We start from the raw sequence: 21506 nt of genomic DNA on the forward strand, positions 1-21506 counted from the left end.
GGCATATGTGACAATCAATAACAGATATCAGTTATAATGGAGAAGCTTTAATTCGAAAACAAAGAGACTTTAACTATTAGTACTGCAGAAGCCCTTCAAACTTAAGCATTAGAAACAAAATCGGATTGACAACAATGAGGTATCAACGGCATAACTATTTATTCTATCAAAAACTCCATATTGTAGAATTGGAAAGAGCAAACTGGAGTGGCCAAAGCAAAATTTAGACCCAAGGAGCGATAAAAGCGAGGTACACCTACAATACAAGTTATGCAGAACCTTTGAAGGCAACGTATCACAATATTCTCCACGAATACACAGAGGAAGAGATCGTGAAGGGGGTCGCGCTCACAGTCGTGAACTACATGCCTCTATCTATTCGCGGAGAGATGCAAAGGAATGATGAGTGAAACAATCTTAGTTGCTCTTGTCCCTAGCGAAGCAACTTAGTAGTAAAACGTAGTAAAATGGGTAGTAAAACTATGGGAATTCACAATACGCCTGCGAATTTGGAAGTGAAGCCGTTTCTGCCGCTTGTCTTAGTAAAACTTGTTGAAGTGTGGAGGTTGGACGATGGCGGAGTTGCCCGCCTTCTATCGTGTAACAAGTTGCACCATGCAAGTGCAATCAAGGTCATCTCTCACGTCTTTCATTCCATAATATAAGGCAAAACTGAGTTTGGTCACGCTCATAGTCATGAGCTGCACTCTCACCATTACCTAGTCGAGGATAAATCCCAACATCTTCCATTTCCTGATATGTCGCCTTGAAGGGCACTCATATTATAAAGTCGTAATCTTCTTTGTAGAGATGAATAACTTGTAAAACTATAAAAAAGAGCCTCTTGGAAATTACCGTGGCTGCGCCCCATTCCGATAGGACAGTCATTTGTAGCAAAGAAAGAGACTTGTCTGCCCCTGGAGCGAGACATTTCTCCATCCAACATATCATCTATATCACCGATGGTCTCAATCTGTTCGTATTTTGACAGGTATCTGCAAAACATGGAATAAATATGTGAACAAATAGATAGAATTGATACACCTTAGTCAAAATCTTCTTGATTTGTGACCCTCTTCAAGGCCGAAAGCGGGTTAAACCAGTTGTTCGCCACATGGATATCGCACGATTGAAGAAGAATAAAACAAAAAAAAATGCATTATCTTACCTCATGTACAGCAGTTTGATAGCGTGGTCACCTCCAACTACATCATCACCCACACCAATCATTTCTGCCACATCCGCCCATTTCTCTTGTAATGCTACCTCCAAACGAAAAAAAAATCGTGATATAATCAAGAAATAAATCACACGTGCTCACCTTCTGCCAACCTCCGAGAGTCATAACTGTATCATAAAGACGATAGAGATTTACTTCTACACCCTGAACTGTAGGTAGTCTCAAAGGTGCATTCCTGAAACAAATCATTTAGAATACGCAAAAAAAAAGAGAAGAACTAGAGAAATGGAATCCAAATAATCAACCATTTTCTCTTGTAGAACTGACGAAGATTATGATAAAATTCAGAAATCTTCTTCAGCTTTTCCGGAGGGTCAGTGAGGCTATCGAGATAGTTATCTAAAGCAGATTTCCGCTTCCGTCGATCCATTACTTGTGGTTGATTTGCACCCACGTTCAAGTGTAACCTTTGCGCCAATGCAAATTGTAACTGAAAGCGAAATTATAGGATTCAATACCCAATGCCGACATAAAATCTTCGTTAACCAAATGTAGGTAAAGCTTAAAGGCATCACCCTACTAATCTGGAGTGGTGCGGGTTTCTGGTGGGTTATGCCTGAACGGGGTTGTAGATTATGAGAAAGAGGGTGATTCCGTCCATTTCTTCCTAATTACCGAAAAACGGCCCGGAAGATGCGGCGCGCTCTAATAGAACTCGTTGTAGAAAACAGCGCCCCGGAACGAAAAAACGGACGGAATCATCCTCCTCCTCATAATCTACGAACCCGTATAGCCATAACCCACCTAAAACTCGCACCACCCCAAATTCGTGGGGAGATGCCTTTAAGGAGAGCCTGCAGAACTCGAAAACCGTCACTAAGAGCTCTGAGTTAATGAACTGTTTCACAAAATCATTGGAAGTATGCTATAGATCATGAAGTTTAGGACCGCAAAGGCATCCACAAAAAACATTTCTGGTGTGTGTCCCAGAAGAAACTGAAATATTTGAGTTAGGATAAAGTTTCTGGCGTTAATCAATCCGTTTGGGATGCGCCCCCACGTTCACTTCAATTCAGAATCGTTTGAGGTTTAGAAACGTGTAACTGGTCTATACAATGACTTGCGGTGGCTAGCCAATGTGTCAAGTCAGTGTTTTTATCCTCCCAGACAAGGCATGGTGACCACTGGAGCGGATTCGAACCTCCGATCAATCGTGCAGGAAGCGGAACCTCTAACCTCTACACTACACCCGCCCATGATATATTTGAATATTTTATCAATATTACATTGCACAAATATTTATTTTGATTGACGAATATTCACACAAAAGGGCAACTAAGATGTGGTGAAGGTATAAGTAGCAAAAAGATTGCAAATACAAATATTTTTGGCATTTCGTCTCCGGGACCTAGGTACTAACTGCGCAAATAGAAAACACAGAAAAGATGTGGTACGACAAGGTTAGAGTGAACAAAGAGAATTGTATCAAATGAAACCATGATGGTAGCTAGAGATACAACAAAAATCGCAGCAGAAATTAACAAAATCAAGGAAAAAATATATAGTGAAAAATGTTGCAGGAAGAAAAGAACAGTTCAGAGGTTGGGACTTAAAGTGCAAGTAAACGTGAATGGATATTCAGAACTGATTTGAACTTCGGATAAATGAGTAGCGGAAATGTTCAGCAGTATGGAGTTTCTGCACAAACAAAAGTCCGAAAACTATGGGATTCTCTTCTTGAGTGAAGCACGCGAGTGCTGCTGCCGCTGCGACACAAATGACTGCAGCAGTCCAATAAAACCAATTTCAAAAGTGAAGGGAAATCCTGGCACCTCTTCCCTTTTCTCAATGCACACTGATGTAACAATACGCAATAGCACTCTCAATATTTACATGCACAAACCGCAAGCTTGTTCAAACCACAACCGACGATAGAAAACAAGCTGCATACCCAGGAGAACGAAGTCGCCAATACACTTATGGCGCGGGCGGACGCGTCGCGATGGCGCGTCACATTGATCGCAGGGCGCGCAAGCCGAGTTAACGGCAGCTGTGGAAAAGTCGGTTAAGCCTGCTAACATTTTTGCAGAACATGTAGAAATCATCCCTAGGTGATGGCCCTTGGGTACGCAAGCGTATAAAAGTGATTCTTACAGAACTGAGGCTCATTTAGCGCGGTTACGTTTATACGCGTTGGGGTCATGTGAGCTCGCATCTTTGCTTACGCAGCCTACGGCTTACCAGTCTGAGCCTGGATCCAGGACCTGGAACTTTTTATATTGCCCGCTTCGGTCGTCTTAAGTGACCAACAGAAAGTCGAGGCAGGACAATTTCCTGTAAATTTCTGCCAAAGGGTTAAAGTCATTTCTTGATCTCGTGAAGTCTCGTGAAGTTTGGTAGAACAGTGACATCCGTGACGTAAAACCTTTTACTGGCGATGCGATCAATACATACAGTACATTCCACCAGGTGACTCCCTTATCCAGTAGGCTTCTGGTGTTCGAGTGCCCTTGGGTAGTACTAGTCGTCACGATAAACTCGGGGTTGCGATGTTAAGTAGTTACCTAGTAAATACGAACACTCTTCTAGGGCCAATTTTGATGTTGAAATCGCCAACAATGACCTTGTAGAGGGCATGATCTTCTCTGTAGGAGTCATCCAGGTCCATGTAGAATGCTTCAACTTCTTCTTCTTCGTTGCTTGGTGTTGGGGCGTAAGCGAGGAAGACTGTCAAAGTTGGTATTTATCCACATCTTCTTATGCGATTTGTGTCGCCAGTTGTCTGAAAGAGTCTGTCTTCATTGACATATTCGTGGTGACGAGGACACCAACTCCACCAACTCCCCTGCTGCCGCATGTTCCTAAGCACAGTTCTTCTGCAGTGTCAGATGCGAGGGGCATTCATTCTGTAGCTTCGCATCGTCTCGATCAGTTTCATAACATCATACTTATAGTAGTATTTCTGGATTGCATTGTCTGATCTTCAATAGCCGCTTCCGATGCAAACTTACGCTGTGGGTACAGATAGTCATATTAATCTTTTCCATTTCAGAGGCCTTGATGACTCCTACAACCCCGTTCTTCCTGGCGCTGCCGTACCGGCTTTCCTCTGGACTAAGAACTCTTTTCTATTACTGCATGAAATTTTAAAATCCGTGGGGAGGTTGCAGGTCTCTACCCCCACGGAGTTTGTGGGAGGCGACTCCCACAAACTCCCTCCTTTGCACCTTCCAGTGGCTTGACTGCAGGCTTTTGGCCTGACTGACGTGAATCTGTGTCTCAGGGCAGGCACAACGTCGCTCTTGGTCCACGATTAGCCCCTTATCCGCCATTTAGAGACGCGCACGTAGGCTCGCGATTAACCGGCTCTGGTCCTTCCAATGATCCGAAGCAAATTCGTGGTATGCTGCCTCAAACCAGGTAGATTTAGGCGTATTTTTCATCTCAAGGTTTTTGTCGGTTGTGAAACACTCTGTAGGTGTGTTTCACAACGGCCCCGCTTAAATCATACGATGAGCTTCTATTGCGCGTACTGCGATAGAACCTCAAATAATCCCTGTGAGGATGAAGATCCGTCCCTTTTTCAGCACAGTTCAAATAAGAAAACTCGTCCGCTAGTTCAATTGAGCTAACTGCACATGCTTCCAATGCCACCGCCACATTTCGATCACCTTTCTGACCATAAACACTTGTTCAATCATAGATCGACCAGGACGAAGGCCGGCTGTTCATCAGGAGTGGTTTCTTGAAGTTAATGTTTGATAGGCCGATTCAGGATGATCCGCTCCAGGACCTAGTGCATTACACGCAACAAATATTTAAAAGGAGTAGGAAACAAAACCAGAAAATATTAGGCTTCGTACTTCGTCTGCACGTCGAAAGAAAATTGAAGGTTGAGAAACGCCTTTTTTCTTGGGGATCTGGTAAAAGTAAGATGGTTCTAGTAACTTCGTAGCCAAAGGTGTACAAAGGCGCCGCGTCTCTGCTGTGCTATCTTTGTAATACAGAAGAATCGACGTTATCTCCGAGTGATCATCTTCCGTGAGTGGAAGCAGCTCCATAAGACATGTCAGGAGGCCCTCAAGATCAACAAGACCTTGGGCGAGAGGACTACTACTCACACTCAGTAACTGGTTCCGCCGCTTTGATGAGAGAAACTCTCTGTCGCTGGCTTGCCACACACGGGACATCCGCGCGCCAACATCGCCGGCGATTTGCCCAGTCTTTTGGGGTGGTGTTGGAATGCCACGATGCAGACGATCGCTGCACAACGCGGAGTTGCTAAGCGCACCATCGAGGCTTGCTTACACGCTCTAGGCTAGCGGGATGACCTGCCGGGATGGCACACCACGTGCTGACTCCGAGCATGCCATGTGACGGCTCATGAGGGGGTAAATCTGTCACTAATTGTTGCTTCGCCCAAGCCAATCGGAGTTTCCGCAGGATATCGTCACGGGAGACAATAGCTGTGTAATGGTGCGAAGTAGTTATATAATTCCTTCTTATTGCCCTATTAGTCGAGCGTTAAAGCTAATGCCTCAGAATACAGGTGGTTCAGTGGTAGTGACATTGATAGACGAACGACGGTGTGCTCACTGGGAGCCACAAACACAGGAAAGCCCGTTGTGGGCGGTCATTAATAAAATAGCCTCATCAGCAATCGTTGAACAAACAAACTTCGTGGGTGGTCATCTCGATAAGATAACCGCCAAATTATAACTCTTTACAATGCCGAATGTTTGTATAACGGATATATGATACTGTGCACAAAGTACAGCATAACAACAACACACAATTGGGGTCCTGATACAAATGTCAGGACACTCCGGGCCACACAATAAAAAAATATTGAAACGAGTCTTATGCCAATGATCACCGGATGATAAGTTTCAATATTTGCTTCATTCGACTGCAGCTTGTTGGAGTCGTTGGCGGCGTAGTTCCATTGCAGCTTGTTGGACTCGGTGGCAGCGTCGTTCCATTGCGGCTTGTTGGCGTTGGCGTCGTTATTCGGAGTCCGAGAATCAACTATAATAGAATATCGAGCACTCAGAGTTGATCTTGTTCAGGAGCTGACACATCTTATTTTTCAACTGTGCGGCCTTCGGTGGGGCAGGCTTACTAGTAGAATTAGTACTCTTTTTTGAGATTTTATTTTTTTTTAAATTGTAAATGTGCTTATTATGATCATATGATGTATGATTCGAACTTGATTATTGCCTATGTTGGCAAATTATCCACGCAGTGATCTTGCTAAATAGGTTCAGTAACAAGCAAACCATTCTCCAAGCGAATTTGATTATGCTGACTGTTAGCGACAGCGTTATTTTGGCTAAGATCATTAAGATCATTGTGGGTCCGAATAAGTACGTTAAACCTGGCTAAAGCCAATGTGGCGCAAGCCGTAAGGGCTATATGTCAGTGCATTTTTATGGTATTCATTAGTGGATTCAGATCAGATAGATCAAAATTAAGTAATGAATTCTTCGCATCTAGCTCTTGCACTTCTGTCTGCGAGAACAAATTTCTCTTGCTTCTTGGATGGTACAAGAGTGTTCCCTGTAGATCAAAGGTAACATTCCTCCCATCACATGATGTGTGACACACTTGTGATACTACCGAATACTCGAAGTCCAAAATGACCTGCATGGAAGTATTTGCTGGACCGCATTCAAGGGGGAAAACGTGATTCTCGCACTGTACTGTAACCCACGAGTTTATTGATGACTTGCAAAGGAAATCAATTCTTGCGTCTTCGCTACAGCTGTGGCGCCCTTTGACCCCACGAACCGAGATCTCACATGGTTGATTGATTATGTACTCGGTGCCGTCAATAAGCAAATTGGATTCTATTGCGAGAGTGATCTCTCCTTGCTTGGAGAGCGCATAGATTTCTTTCATTGAAGATTTCTGTGAACGGACTGCGTATGGGCGTTACATTTGACACTTCTTTCCTCAAATTTTGGAGTGAATCATGTGGACACTGACATGTTTGCGGTGCTTTCATATTTTCGCACGAACAGATCATGCGATTTGTGCAGTTCATAAAGGCATCGAGAGCAGATGCTTCTGACTCGCATTCGACGGGAAGTTGATAATGATCTGGTACCATCATAGCCTCCACTGGGGTTACAGCGAATCTTTTGTCCATCAATGGAGAATGAGGTTTTTACAAAGAAATGACTGTCAACGACAATTCATCATACTTTTGTGTGACATAAGGTTGTAAACTGAAAGATTTCAGCTTTCCTTTATTATAAAGCATGAAATCGACATCAATTTGGATTACTGGTTGCCATTCCATGCAAATTACTGCTTCAAAGACAGTCTGTGTCTTCTTCGGAACATGGGCAGTTCTCAAAAACGTGCATGGTGGAAATGGTAGGAAGCAACCGCATGCTATACCGCCGCATGTGTTACCACAAATTGAGTACCCTGGATATGAAGATGATCTTTTGAACCCAGGAATTATTTCATCCAGCTTGATTCTACTGCACCTAGACTGAGTGCAAGAGTCCATTTGCGAGCATCTTGTTGTGTGGTAGATCTTGAGTTTCGTCTCTCTAGTGAAGAATAATGAAACCTTAGAGCAGGACAGTTTCATTGGTCTCGAACGTATCTTTATAAGTCCGATGGTTTTGTTAGCATGATTAAGCTGAATAATACAAAGATTGGAGCTGATTCTATTGAGTAGAACTTCCTCGTTGTAATTATAAGTGCAGTTTCCACGATTTTCGCAGACTACCTCCACATTATGCCGCATATATCCATGCTAGCAAGTAATTATTTTGCTTGCTAGTGCCAAAAGTGCGATACAAATCAACAAAGTGGACGGTATATTGATCGGATGTGGATTGAATGTTTTCATTGGAATTGTTTCTTTTTCGGATGTGGAATTCGGAGTTCCTTTCCGTTTTGCATTTCGTGTGCATTTAATTAACCATATGATCAACATGATGATATTGATCGAAGAGTAAACTAACACTGTTAAAGTGATTATGGCTCCAAGTGGCCAACAGTGAGGATTACCTATAAGATCTTTGCTCATTAGCGAGGCCGATTTCTCGCAAGAGTCTGGCGGTTCGCACTGCATAGTCGAGAAGACCACTGAGCTTTCACTTTCAGATCGCAACGTAATCGTGCTACTTTCATCTAATGATGATTTTTCCAATTCAAATATACGATTTACGATTTCGATACGTTAGACATAAGTCTGCACATTGTGTTGAAGCAATGCTCAAATCTTGATGAGGGAGGCATTATTTCTACTCTCCCTTCGTTGCACTTTATTGAGTTGTTGTCATGTGCTTTTACGGGACATATAGTTGATAATGCTAACATAGCCATCAGCAGATATGTGGATACCTGTCTACTTGAAGAAGTGGAGGGTCGGTCAAGACTTCTTTCAAATTCTTGGATGACCTTTAAGGCACGTGTTTTCGATTGTCTAGTTGGACGAATTCTGCAGGAAGATGATTCTGCTAAATCTACTCTTTCTTTCTGGTGTATCTCCCTCTCAAAAGTGGAATCTTTTTCAAGTTCTGGAAGTGAGTCTCTCACAGAACTACGTATTTCCAAGGGATACAACTTGTTGAGTGGTCTTTGGATAACTCTTTTGTTTGGCGTAAGGAGTTTTGCTGATCTTATAAGACCATCTTCACTTGGTACTGTTTCTAATACTTTGCCGTACATCCAATTACAACGTGGAAGAAATTCTTGCTCGATAAGTACAATTTCTCCAATTCGCGGTGTATTTGTCAAATGCCGCGGTTGTTTTAGTAGCACTCTCTGGTTATCTCTCAAGGATGTAAGATACTCTTTGTTCCATCGCTTCCAAAATACTGTAGCGATCGTTTCCGAAAACATTAATGCTTCCTGTGCTTGCGCAACTGTCTGAAGCAACTCGGGATCATATAACGTATCACCATTACCGCACTGTAACTGCGTGCTTGGAATGGAGTACTTTAGATTTCCTTGTAGGAAGTCGATAGGTCTTATCGGTATTTCATCAAGATCTGTTGCACTTACTTTTGTCAACGGGCGAGTATTAATTATCGCTTCAATTCTTGAAATTACTGTACACATTTGTTCAAATGACAATTTTTTGCGTCCAATACTTTTTTGAAAGCATCTCTTCACGGAGCCAACCATTCTTTCCCATGCGCCTCCCATCCATGGTGAAGCAGGTGGATTGAAAATCCACTTTATGCCTTCTGAGGCACTGTAGCTCATCACGGAACTACCATTTTCATCATTTTTCAGGAACAAATTTTCAATCATTTTTGATCCCAGTTTAAAATTTGTTCCGCAATCAGTTCGGATGAGTTTTGGAACACCTCTTCGAGATATAAAACGGACGAAGCTGCTTAAAAGTGCACCAGATGACAAATTTTCGACCACTTCAAGATGCACAGCCCTGGTAGTGAGGCATCTGAACAAACAGACGTACATTTTCTGTCTGATTTTTGACTCAAATGGTCCCATATAGTCGCATCCAACATTTGCAAAGGGTTTGGTTATTATTACCCGATCTGTTGGTAATGGTGGCATCTCTGGTGCTCCATATGGCAATCCGTGGCATTTCTTACACGTAATGCATGTACGCAGATATTTCTTGATTACTCTGAATGGCTGGGAAATCCAAAAACGTTGTCTCACCAGCGCTAATGTCTGTTCTTTGCCGCAGTGTGCGTTTTCATAATGTAGGTCATGAATGATTAGCCTGGCTAGTTCCGAGTAATTCGGAATGAAAATTGGCACTTTTGTGACATATGGTAAATTGGCGTTCTGAATGCGTGACTTGTATCGAATGATACCTTTCTCGTCTCTGATAATCTTCTGATTTGGGAATCGCTTTTGCAATTTTTGCACGTTGATGTTTTCGTGAATAGCTGCTAAGATGAGTTTCTCAGAGATCTCCATATCCTCCACAGCAATGGCCTCTGCAGTTGTATATAGAGAGAGTACATCTAGCGTAATCGATGTTGATCTGGTGTAATTACACCGTTTCACCCATTTACTCAGCAATTTTCCAACAACTGAGAATGTTCGAAGGGCTGTTTTGTAGCGAGAGAAACGGGCTAGATCTATTATTAAACGGGATGATTCCGCTGACTCGCTTGTGGCCTTTCTCCTGTGTAGATCACATCATTCAGCTAAAGCTGTCGGACTCTCTTAGAGGAAGCATCAAACACTATCCTCAATGGTTTTGCCTTTTCTGGCTTCCAAATTCCGGAATGTGGCATGTAGTAAGTGCCAGCCGAGTTTTGATTTTGTCCGTGGACTAATTCAACAACTCCGTTTTGGATATAATCGTTCATTATTTTGTTATACCACTCACGTTGGTGGCTATTATTTGATAGTTGTCTTTGTAAAGAAATCAATCGACGGTACGCTATTCCGTAATTGTCCGCTAGGTCGATGACATTATCTTTCAAGGAAAAAGGTACGGTTACAACGCCGTTTTCAAACGATATTGATTTCGAATAGCTTTTGAAGTACTCGAATGTGTTTTCGTTCTTAGCACATTCTTCTGAAGATATTCCTAAACCATCTAATTCGAACAACTTCTGTAGAGTTTCTGATTCATTCTGTTCTTGAACGGGGCTGAGGCCATGTGTTATCGTTGTCGCTTCTTGCTGCAAATTGATTGACCCTTTGCCGAATACGGTACGCGCAATGCGTAATCCAGATGGCAAAGTTATGGTATCAACTGTGTTTACGAGGTCGTAATAGTTACCTATACCGACCAATATTTGCGCGTTTTGATGTTCACCGCGAACTCTTGGATTGTTTATATAAATCCCATTGTTTTGGAGGCATTGTTTATCTGCATCATTGAGACGTACAGAAGAAAAACCATTAGTGATAATTGGCTTGGTTTGAATCGTCATATATTAGGTTCCTCGGAAAGAAATGCGCGTTTGAGTTTAAAAATTTTTTTATTATAAAGACGAAATTAAACAAGATCAATTCAAAAGATAATCTCCATTACTATCAATGACTTGTCGCCAACGTTTATGCAAGGAATGGATTCCTCTTTCGAAGAACTCGGCCGGCTGCGACTCAAAGTAGTTGGACACCCAGAGTTGGACTTCTTCGCGGGTTGTGAACTTTCTCTCTGCATCGACCGGAACAGATGGTAATCGGATGGTGCCAGGTCTGGGCTGTATGGCGGATGAGGCAGGACTTCCCAGCCCAATTGCTCAATTTTTCCGTCGAAGAAACCGCTGTTCTTGGAGCGACGAAGAAGAATTCCGGCCATTGCCATTCGTGCTGCCTTGTTTGCGTCGCTCAGCTGGTGCGGCACCCATTTTCCGCACCTGTTCGTCTTGCCAATTGCCAACAAATGTTCATGGATGGTAGAGTTTGATCAACCAAAATGTGTTGCCAGTTCTCGAGTGGTTTGGCGTGGATCCAATTCAATGACGGACTTCAACACTTGGTCATCGACGACTTGTGGCCGACTTCCATGTTCTTCGTCCTCCAAGCTTTCATTACCGTTTTTGAAACGCTGGAACCATCGTCGACACTGGCTTTCTGACAGGGCCGAATACCTCAGATAGGGCACGATGAGATTCAGCAGCCGATTTGCCTTGCTTGAAGTCGTACCACATGCAAGCTCGCATTCGAAATTTTTGGTCAAGCATTTCCTAAACTTTTTTTCTTAAAAAAAACAAAGTAGACATAGACAAAAATATATCAAAAGATGCACAATAAAAATCTCTTTCTAATGGACAAAAACTGTTTTAAAAAATCTCCAATAGTAGAAGAGAGATAAATGGACAAATTCAACGCGCATTTCTTTCCGAACAACCTAATAGATCTCCTTGCCAAAGGTATTGCTGATTTGAGGGGGACAATGTTTGTTTGGTACTTTTCGGTAAGTCCACCTATACCTGACATTGTGCAAATTTCAGTTTTTTGAGTTGGAAGACCAAATTCCTTTGCGGTCTGCTCTCTAATGATGGTTTTTTGAGCTCCTGTGTCAAAGAAAAACAGGAGTTTTTCGAAGTGTCTGGTGTTATTATTTCAAACATTTCCTTCGGCAGTCATCAGGACTACTTGCTCTTTTCTTTTGTCAAATGTTAACGGAACCTTCAGCTGTGTGGTTAGTACTGTGATCAGCTGTATGAGGGTTTGTCTGCTGATTGTTGCGGACATTACCATTATTGCGGACATTGCCGTATTGATTCCGAGTAGTAGTGTTAGTTCTTGCAATTGGTACGGTATTGGAGGCGCTTTAATTGCGCGATCGGTCACCAGCGTCATATCTTGTCCTGTTACCATCATTTGAAGTGGATATGCAAAGGCTTACATCGTGCATTCTACCACATTTAGGACAATTTGGTTTCTGACACTCGTAGCTGCTGTGTTCTTCTGAGAAACAGCATTGTCTAGCTTCTTTCACCATATTTCGCCTTGATTTAATATCAGTGATTGTTCGGCAGTTCGCTGATGGATGATTTGAGTTGTCGCAAAAACGACAAATTTCTCCCAATTTTGGGGGTTCTGCAACATTCATTGTAACAAAAACGTTTTTCACTATAGTGTAAGGAAATTTCTCCTAAAATTTTTCCGGTCCACATCGCATCTTGCATTTGTGGTATATTTTGGCCTGCAGAAACCATTTGATTCATGAGCATTCGAATTTTGTCGAATGTGTTCATACAGCTATCAGCATCATTCTTTGCTGCTGGCAAATTAATTAATTTTTGCACTATTTTTGCTCTGTTAGTCGGTTTATTACCGTATTTCTTTTTCAAAGCATTAATCATCCACTTATTATCTTGTAGGATCAATTGTATGCCTTTTATAGCTGTTTCTGCTCTCCCTTTGAGGCTATTTCTAAGTAACAGCATTTTTTCGACTGTACTTAAAACCTTACTTTGGTCAACGAGCGTTTCATATATTGCCCAAAATTCAGGGAACTCTTCTTCGTCCCCGTAGAATCGTGGCAACCTTAGTTGCTTTGGTTTGAGAGCACGACATATGAAATCTTCATCGTCTTTTCTACTTTTTTCCGAGTTTGAATTGTCCTCCGAGAGCCAAATGGCGTCATTTTGTGAAGAACCTTCTTCGGTTTCCTCAGTCGCAGTTGACTCTGTTGCGGTCTGCTGATCTGCGTGGGTTTCATTTATTCTTGCAGGTTTTTGTTTTGTGGGCTCTCGATGAATTATTCCCATCTTCCTTGCAAGTTTTCCCATGTGGTTCCGTGCTTCTGTGACTATGGCACTTATACAGTATATACACCATTTCGTTTGCCTTTGCAATCCTTTCATTGAATTGCGTGTCATTTTCAATCTCCTCAACTTCATTTCTGAGGCCTTTTTTATTTCCCTTAGATCTTGCTTCTTCATATTCTTTTTGCAACTTATCTATCAATGCCTGAAGAGCGTTTCTGCTCATTTTGATTGTCTCTATGATTCCAGAGAGCAAATTTGCGACACTGAGATACTCTTCGTACTTTTCCTCATCTGTTCCTGATGGTTTTATTTCTTCTGAGTAAGTACTGTACTTATCCAGTAGTGACTGGAGCGTTTTTGCACTCAGCAATATCGGCCTTTTGTGAAAAACAAGTGTCATTGTGACGCGAGAGCAATCGTAGCGTTGATACGCTATAGGCAGTGACCTTAGACTGCACAAGAGATACGCTTAAGCAGCTATTAGCTTGCTTTTGCCAGCGAAGGGTGGGCTGGACTTTATTAAGCAACAATGAATTCGTTGCTGCCAGCGAAGGGTGGGCTGGACTTTGTGATCCGTTTGAGGATCTCGGCTTTCATCAAATTTAGCCGATGCACCAAAATGTAATGGTGCGAAGGAGTTATATAATTCCTTCTTATTGCCCTATTAGTCGAGCGTTAAGGCTAATGCCTCAGAATACAGGTAGTTCAGTGGTAGTGACATTTATTGATAGGCGAACGGCGGTGTGCTCACTGGGAGCCACAAACACAGGAAAGCCCGTTGTGGGCGGTCATTAATAAAATAGCCTCATCAGCAATCGTTGAATAAACAAACTTCGTGGGTGGTCATCTCGATAAGATGACCGCCAAATTATAACTCTTTACAATGCCGAATGTTTGTATAACGGATATATGATACTGTGCACAAAGTACAGCATAACAACAACACACAATTGGGGTCCTGATACAAATGTCAGGACACTCTGGGCCACACAATAAAAAATATTGAAACGAGTCTTATGCCAATGATCACCGGATGAAAAGTTTCAATATTTGCTTCATTCGACTGCAGCTTGTTGGAGTCGTTGGCGGCGTAGTTCCTTTATGATAGAAATAGACGGCGTGTCTACTAAGCCCCCTCCGCTCCCTCCCCTCTTTCTCTTTCTTTCTTTCTTTCTCCCTCTCTCTCTGAGGCGTTCAGCCGCAACTGAATGGCTCCTACAACTGAATCAACACAAACAAAAGGTTCTCTTCTGCTGCTTTTGGAATGTTGTGTGATTGAAGCAACTAGACCATCGACACCAAAGTTTATAAGCGGCAGCTCCGTGAATTGGTCGCCGTAGACCGAGGAAAGCGATCAAGGCATCCCGCAATTCACCTTCTCTTCCACGACGACACCCAGCCACATGTCGCTTCGGCCACTCACCGCCATCTTGAGGGCTCGGGTTAGGAAACGGTCTCACATCTACTCCATTACCAAGATCTCGCCCCATCAGAGTACTTGTTCCGGGCCCTGTTCAAAAAGTGTTCAATTCCTCCACTGATCTTAAATATCCTCTGTTTGGTTGTTCTTTGTTGTTGTTCAACCCCTCCCCCTACCCAAGGACTATGAAACTGGAAAGGCTATACGTGTGTATTAAAAATGACTAGAAAACCTAATTTTCTCACACCACCTGTGTCCTCTCCAAACGGATTACTGCTAGGTTACGTCGATATTATTTCAATATGTCGTAAGGGCTGCGCGTTGTTGGCGGGCTGCACAAATAACGACGTGTCCGACGCCTAACATTTGTCCTTTTTCTCTTCTTAGCTTCCTTAGCTTGAATGTTGTTTGCCAGCTCTCATCGCGTGTCCTGCTCTTAGTGTGTGGTTTATCCTAGCTCCAAAGACGTCGAGTCTTTACGAATGTAGTTCCTCTGTAGTGACTACATGCTCTAGGTCAAAGGTCTGCCTTTTTTGTTTTGGGCTTACTCGACTTGTCCCTCTTTCGTCTAGGGTGAACCACAAATTGTCTTTATATAGTGAATTGAGTAATCCAGTAATAATGATGTTATATTCTAAAGGCACTAAAATGAAATATAGAAAATATAGCTGGGTCCAAACGACATGAAGCACGGTATAGTTGCGTGAGTGGTTGCGCTCGAAGTAGTGCGGTGGAGGGTAGCGGTTAGGATTAAGGGGGACCATTGCTGACAGAGTTTCTCGCTGTAATCCGCGATGGTCCCAACTCGATTCTTGCCCAACTGCGCCGTGCTTCAAGTCGTTTTGACCCGACTATACCTCGATATCTGCGGCCCTGTCAACGGTCTAAGCCAATTACAGCGCTCAGTCTTACTTTTAGGTAACAACACCCTTATACGTTCCATTTGGCTGGATGGTAAATGGTATAAACGGCATGGACTGCTTCTTGCGTAATTTCTAGGAATTAGCTTAAAAGTAGCGTATAGTAATGTCAAAACGAAATGAAGTACGTACGGAACTGCCTACGCGGCTTTTCTTTTCTTTGCTGCCTCCACCGCGCCGTTTTGAGCGAGTATGTGATTCAGGTCGTTTTAACCCGACTATATCACGAAAATGACGATGGTAAAGTCTGGGGGCAGATGTAGAGTTCGGGGTGTAGATTACGAGTGCGAGCTTGGCCCTGTTCAGTCCCCCCCTCCCTAATCCTAATTTTTTAGTCCTGAAAAACGCTGTTTGCACCTAAGAGGTACGTGAAGACCCACCACCTTTGTACACGTGCCGCTTCCATGAGCGAGCAGTAGAAAATCAGTGGGGTCTCCTCAACATCCTATTCACATAAAACTAGTGAGTAGACTGCTGAGGGAACCGGAACGTGTACAAGGGTGGGACGTTCTACGTAGCCTGTAGGAACAAACGTTTCCATGCCGTCTTTCAGGAGGGAGTTGAGCGCGGGCACTCTCTCATACTCGTATTTTATGCCCCGATCTCTATATTTGCCCACAGAAAACGTTGATGGTTGCTGCAGCCAGTGTGAAACTAGCGATAATCAGACCTCGATCCGAACCGCGCGCTCCACTGCGCCGCTTAGAGCGCCTCGCTACCGCTTAGAGCTTGAAGTTGTTTCTACCCGAATATAACCTATTGGACTGTGAGAGCAATTACTAACACATGGATGTACTTTTCTCTGGCTGGCAAAATGAGCTTCAGGAAATATTTTGCAAGTTTCTTTTGCGACGATTGCGGAGAGATGAGCGGAGTTACTCCGGATCCCGTAATTTACCATTCAACCTGTAACTTTTCCCGAAGATTCTCTCACCACGTCATAAGTGCGATAGAGAGAAGCCGGATACTCCTCAGGTGAAGGGGATTCATGGGGTTCAGCTCAAGTGAAGGGGGTCCTTTTGATAGCCGTCCAAAAGTGAAGGGGGTAATTTCGCCAACCGTTCAAAGGTGCACTGGGTCAGAGCACCGGCTCCGACTATCGCATGTATGCACCACGTCAGATTCGTGGTATGCTGCCTTCAATCGAACTATAGTAAGGTCAAAAAGAAATGAAACGCAGTGCGGCTGCGGATATGGACCACAATTTCTACGTATGGTAAAGAGCTTTGGAACCTTTAAGATAATCAGTAGAATTTTGTGAATTGGTGGTTAAACCTTTTCTACGCTCGCATTGCTCTTCCAGACTCACAGATTAGTATATGCTCAAAAAATAGTGTTACTAGAGATGCGAGAAGAGGGCAGTTCGCAGGTATATGACGTAAGAAAGTCTGAAATCAAGGACGAACTCTCAATGACGCTAACTCCGACTTCTGATCTTGTGTTAATTTCATGAGGTCTCCCTTCTTCTTACCACAGAGATTGTGGACTTTGATTATTTGGTTTTTATATTTGTAATAGTGTGCCTGCGAGGTTTTTTAGATGGAATTCTTTATTTGCCCTACCAATTATGTATTGCAGATATACTGACCACTGTTGCACCATAACATCAACACAATCGGAAATGGACGAGTGTTTCCGAATACTCAACCAACAATCGCAATACATAAGACACACACGAGAAACCCCAAAAAGAGGGTGACTTCCTTACCTCAACACACAAATGCTTCAAATGGCATTATTAGAGTAAAGTGGTATCACAAAGAATGTTCCAAGAACGTCTGATTGCACGCCGAATCTGCACTTCCGAGGATGCGTGTAAAGAGGGTTCCGCCGGAATTTCGAGCATTCCCCGGTCATGCTTCGTCAGAGCAGTTAGCTATGATGCGTGTCCTAAAGAGATTCACTTTCGTTAGCACCTAAATAGTTGACTTTGCTTATCTACCGCTAATCATACGCTGCATCACCGGCTAGGATTAATTCACTATCCACTAAATTGTTTTGGAGAATCAGATACATTCACTGCAATTTTGTGACGTGAGGTGATCTCAATTTTGTAATCGTACCAAAAGCAAGAGAAATCCTCACGTGAAATATGAGATAAGGATGTATCTAATAGCTTCAAATTACGTGCATTGAAATTTTCGTTAAAACGGAACATTCCAGCTCTCAAAAGTAACTCAAAAGTAATGAGAATTATCGTTATCCTGTAACTCCCAAGCTCTTTTGTAGCCTAATTTATTTCTGGACAGATGGACCTTCTGTATCTCTGACTTCTTGGAACTTACAGGAAGAAAAAGAGTTCTAATTTCGTAAGATTTCTAGACTTTCTGAAGGTGATATAAAGGCAAACTCACTCCCTTTCTTTGTTAGAACACCATTCAAAATCCCATGTACTTCTATCTAACACTATTATTCTTTGACTTATTCGGTAATTTCGATAGCTCATACCACTCTTCTTTGCATATTTTCTTGTAACTCTGCAGTTTTCTGCGTCTCTGTCGCTAGAAAAACATCTAAGAATGCGATTGTCTGCGTCTTCATGAACGACTGAAGCGTGACCTCTTCGAGGTTTGCTCGCGTATCCGCCGGCATATCCACTGGGCACGTTATGTTTCGGAACCATTCGGGACCCTCTTTACCGTTCCCCCACTTCCGACTGCAGTGAAACGCGCAGTGATTCGTAATACGTTCAAAACCGCTAGTGAAGAATGAAGTGGCAACCAAGAACGACACGAATCACGAAGACAGGCCTTGAAACTCTACATCTACTAGTGACCATACAGTACTTTCGCATTACCGAAGAACCCACACTGTAAATAGCAAAATGTTCCGCGCCAAAACAAAAGTGTCAGTGCCGCTGTTCGTCGCAGCATTGTTCAAGCTCAATTACAAGATGACGTGGTTTTGGTAAGTAAATGCAAACATCAAAAGCCAGCTTGTTAGAAACAAATTATACGATAGATACTGCATCTGTGAAAGATGTGTTATTTGTCCTTACGGAAAAACAGGCGACTACGAACAAATGGGGGTAATATAAGAGATTGAGTGCTTAATGTGCAATGCAACTTACATTGAGGAGACCGGTAGGAATATTGAAGTGAGGATTAATGAACATATGACAGAAAAACGACGAAAAAGCTTGATAACACCACTAAGAAGGCAGCATAGGGACAAGACCCACAACGGAAACAATTATGGTGTGAAATGCATTATACTGGGTCACGAAACAGAAATATCGGCAAGGAAGATGAAAAAGTTTTGTTCTTAAAAAAACCCTTCAATGAATAATAGGATTGAATGCTTGTCGATAACGAATGAGTTTTAGCCACTTGTACCGTTTTGTGGTCTATGACTGCCTGATATTTTGTGTGTAGAACAAATCATCTGCATCGTCGCTGGTGATCTACACGCAGTAATACTCATGGTACACTGAGTGACAAGTGCGTGCTACCAGCCGCACCACATCCGGTGGAACAACACATAAGACTATTTTCAATGTAGATGGGTTCTGTTTTCACTACCTTGAACGATTATCGAATTCCATTATTACACTGACCCAGGGTACCTTGACCCAGGGTCAGTGTAATAATGACGGGATAAACGTAGCATTGCTCCGATCATCCCCTTCTTAGACTCTGAAGACGGTGAAGAAGCAAGCAGGCAGTCAGGCAAATAAGGAATTCCACTAAAAAAAACTCGCAGACACACTATTACAAAATATAGCCAGAATATACCGAGGTACGGATTATAGAGAGATTCTACTCGACGCTTTTCCGTTCATAAACTTCTGTGTCAAGCCTGATCATCCCCACTGACGAAGCTTCACAGACCTTCTTCGGGCTGGTGGTCATCCACTTCATGTAATCTTAGCGGCGCGCATGACATCCTCCTACTTTTAGAAAGAAAGGATCCTAGACCAATGGAAGACCTCGCGAATCGTTCTTATCCATAAGAAAGGTGACCGAGAGGACCTTCGGGACTACCGTCCGATATGCTTGCTGAGCATATTATGCAAAGTATTCACCAAGATCATCCTCATCCATATCTAGGACGCTGGATGAAGATCAGCCTCAAGAACAAGCTGGATTCTGTCAGGGATTCAGCTGCTTGACCACATCCAGAATGTGTCGAGGGTCATAGAGGTTTGCCGGGAACACCGCGTGCCCTTTGTTCTAACCTTCGTCGACTATGAGAAAGCCTTTGACAGCGTAGAAACGAATGCAATACTGTCAGCGCTGGTCGATCAAGGTGTGGACGCTTCGTATGTGAGGACGTTAGCCAATTGGTACGACACAGCTTTTCCACCGCTCCCTCACCACCCGAAGCTGTTCACGGCTGCATTGCAATGGATAATGAAATCACTTTCCTGGGAAGAAGGGGGCATACGTGTTGATAGAAGATTTCTCTCGAACCTTCGTTTCGCGGACGACATCGTTCTCTTTTCGAGCAGTACCAATGAAGCAGAAACGATGCTCAACGAATTGAACGAAGCAGGGAAGTGAATACGACTGCGAATAAACAGAAAGAAGACATAGTTCATGAAGAACGCCTACTGCGAGGACGGAGGAGTATAACTTGAAGGCTCCCAAATCGTGGAAACTTCGTCACACGTATACCTCGGACGTTTTATGAACATGGAAAACAGCTTGAAGGAAGGTGTTGTCGATGTCGACACCGCCGTAGAAGAGAAGCTTTATTGAAGCGGAACACGAAACATGTCCACACAAAAACAACAGAATGGTCATACAAGCATGCGTCGTATACATTACGGGTTTACTCTAAGCGAATAACATGGTGAAATTCCCATCCTACAACATCTCCCCTTTCAAATTATCTCGTACCGAGTCCTTCGTGGGTCCACCTGTAGTCGGCGACGAGGTCGTCGAAGGCGTTGCGGTCGTTGAGACGAGTCGGCAGTCGACGTTGCATTCCTGCTCGCGGAGTCGAGTAGCGGTAGGTCGAATACATCCAAGAAAGTGTTAGTCGCAGTTGTACCGATCCTGGATCGCAATTGGTTTACGTGCCGAGTCCATACTTCGTTTCCACAGCGAACAGTGTAGGTTGTGTTTCCAACACAGCGTATGATGAAACCGGGAGTCCAAATAGGTTTCTGGCCTCGATATTCCTTGGCAAAAATCGCGTCGTTGATCTCAAAGTTGCGGCGTCGTGCTCTATTTCGACGATTGAATTGAGATTCCATTTTGAGATCTCGGGTACCGTTTGTGTGATCTCTAGAAGGTAACATTAGATCGAGTTCCGTTCGCAGTCGGCGTCCCAAGAAGGCTTCGGCAGGTGAATGCTAGTCAGGTGCAGACGGACAGGGAGTGGAGCGATATGCCATCAGAAACGTCTGTAGTGCGTCCACTGTTGATTCCTCCTCCTTCAGCTTGGCAAGTCCTCGGCTCGGCGTGCAATGTACAAGATTTCTCGGGAACGGGAGAGTGAAGTGAACTGAGACGACGTGAACTGCTTTCCGTTGTCCGCAATGAGCGTCTCTGGATTTCCAAACTTGGCAAAGATGCACTTCATTGCTTGGATGGTAGCCGTTGAGGAGATCGAGGACATCTGGACGATTTCCGGCCACTTGGAATAGGCGTCCACGATGAGTAGATAGTATCGTCCTTCCATCGGTCCAGCGAAATCAGCATGAACTCGAGTCCACGGCGAGTGCGGTTTCGGCCGTGAATGTAGTTCAGACTTGATCGGATCCTTTGCCACAGATGCACATCTTGGGCAGGTCTTGACGAGTTTTTCGATGTCCGAATCCATCGTAGGCCAATAAACAAAGCTTCTTGCAAGCA

At 43.4% G+C, this 21506-nt stretch overlaps 7 protein-coding genes across 10 annotated transcripts in view; all 7 read right to left on the bottom strand.

The window, feature by feature from the left end:
- Positions 1–7331, bottom strand: part of RB195_018851 (uncharacterized protein) — a gene marked incomplete at both ends in the record, with an annotated part of 36468 nt that extends 29137 nt beyond the window's left edge. For 2 of the 3 annotated variants that reach the window (XM_064186459.1, XM_064186458.1), the window contains 9 exons: positions 856–995; positions 1169–1266; positions 1322–1415; positions 1486–1579; positions 1635–1741; positions 3745–3907; positions 5302–5443; positions 6057–6208; positions 7169–7331. In XM_064186459.1, coding sequence (XP_064042339.1) covers positions 856–995; positions 1169–1266; positions 1322–1415; positions 1486–1579; positions 1635–1741; positions 3745–3907; positions 5302–5443; positions 6057–6208; positions 7169–7331 — 1153 coding nt within the window. Of the gene's footprint in view, positions 1–855; positions 996–1168; positions 1267–1321; positions 1416–1485; positions 1742–1965; positions 2066–3744; positions 3908–5301; positions 5444–6056; positions 6209–7168 lie in introns of all 3 variants that reach the window. The other variant, XM_064186457.1, reaches the window with a different exon arrangement.
- Positions 7332–8365: 1034 nt separating this feature from the next.
- RB195_018852 (uncharacterized protein) lies at positions 8366–10102 on the bottom strand (the record flags this gene model as incomplete). The annotated part of the gene is made up of 1 exon (XM_064186460.1): positions 8366–10102. The coding sequence occupies one exon, from the start codon at positions 10100–10102 to the stop codon at positions 8366–8368; it is 1737 nt and encodes a 578-aa protein (XP_064042342.1).
- Positions 8366–11450, bottom strand: RB195_018853 (uncharacterized protein; the record flags this gene model as incomplete). The annotated part of the gene is made up of 2 exons (XM_064186461.1): positions 8366–10313; positions 11263–11450. 2 exons carry the CDS (start codon positions 11448–11450, stop codon positions 8366–8368), a joined length of 2136 nt encoding a protein of 711 aa, XP_064042341.1.
- Positions 11451–11552: 102 nt separating this feature from the next.
- Positions 11553–13386, bottom strand: RB195_018854 (uncharacterized protein; the record flags this gene model as incomplete). The annotated part of the gene is made up of 3 exons (XM_064186462.1): positions 11553–11693; positions 12347–12459; positions 13068–13386. 3 exons carry the CDS (start codon positions 13384–13386, stop codon positions 11553–11555), a joined length of 573 nt encoding a protein of 190 aa, XP_064042344.1.
- RB195_018855 (uncharacterized protein) lies at positions 11553–17370 on the bottom strand (the record flags this gene model as incomplete). The annotated part of the gene is made up of 5 exons (XM_064186463.1): positions 11553–11832; positions 11997–12078; positions 13068–13400; positions 14741–14875; positions 17268–17370. 5 exons carry the CDS (start codon positions 17368–17370, stop codon positions 11553–11555), a joined length of 933 nt encoding a protein of 310 aa, XP_064042343.1.
- A 3160-nt stretch (positions 17371–20530) lies between these two features.
- On the bottom strand, positions 20531–20950 carry RB195_018856 (uncharacterized protein; the record flags this gene model as incomplete). 2 transcript variants are annotated; one of them, XM_064186464.1, is made up of 1 exon in its annotated part: positions 20531–20950. In XM_064186464.1, one exon carries the CDS (start codon positions 20948–20950, stop codon positions 20531–20533), a length of 420 nt encoding a protein of 139 aa, XP_064042345.1. The 2 variants fall into 2 exon arrangements, with proteins under 2 accessions (XP_064042345.1, XP_064042346.1); XM_064186465.1 differs by having other exon boundaries at positions 20531–20905.
- Positions 20951–21087: 137 nt separating this feature from the next.
- On the bottom strand, positions 21088–21474 carry RB195_018857 (uncharacterized protein; the record flags this gene model as incomplete). Its single annotated transcript, XM_064186466.1, has 1 exon — positions 21088–21474. The coding sequence occupies one exon, from the start codon at positions 21472–21474 to the stop codon at positions 21088–21090; it is 387 nt and encodes a 128-aa protein (XP_064042347.1).
- Positions 21475–21506: the final 32 nt, after the last annotated feature.

The sequence above is a fragment of the Necator americanus genome, chromosome II (genome assembly GCF_031761385.1).
Source record: "Necator americanus strain Aroian chromosome II, whole genome shotgun sequence".
NCBI classification, from domain to species: Eukaryota; Metazoa; Nematoda; class Chromadorea; order Rhabditida; family Ancylostomatidae; genus Necator; species Necator americanus.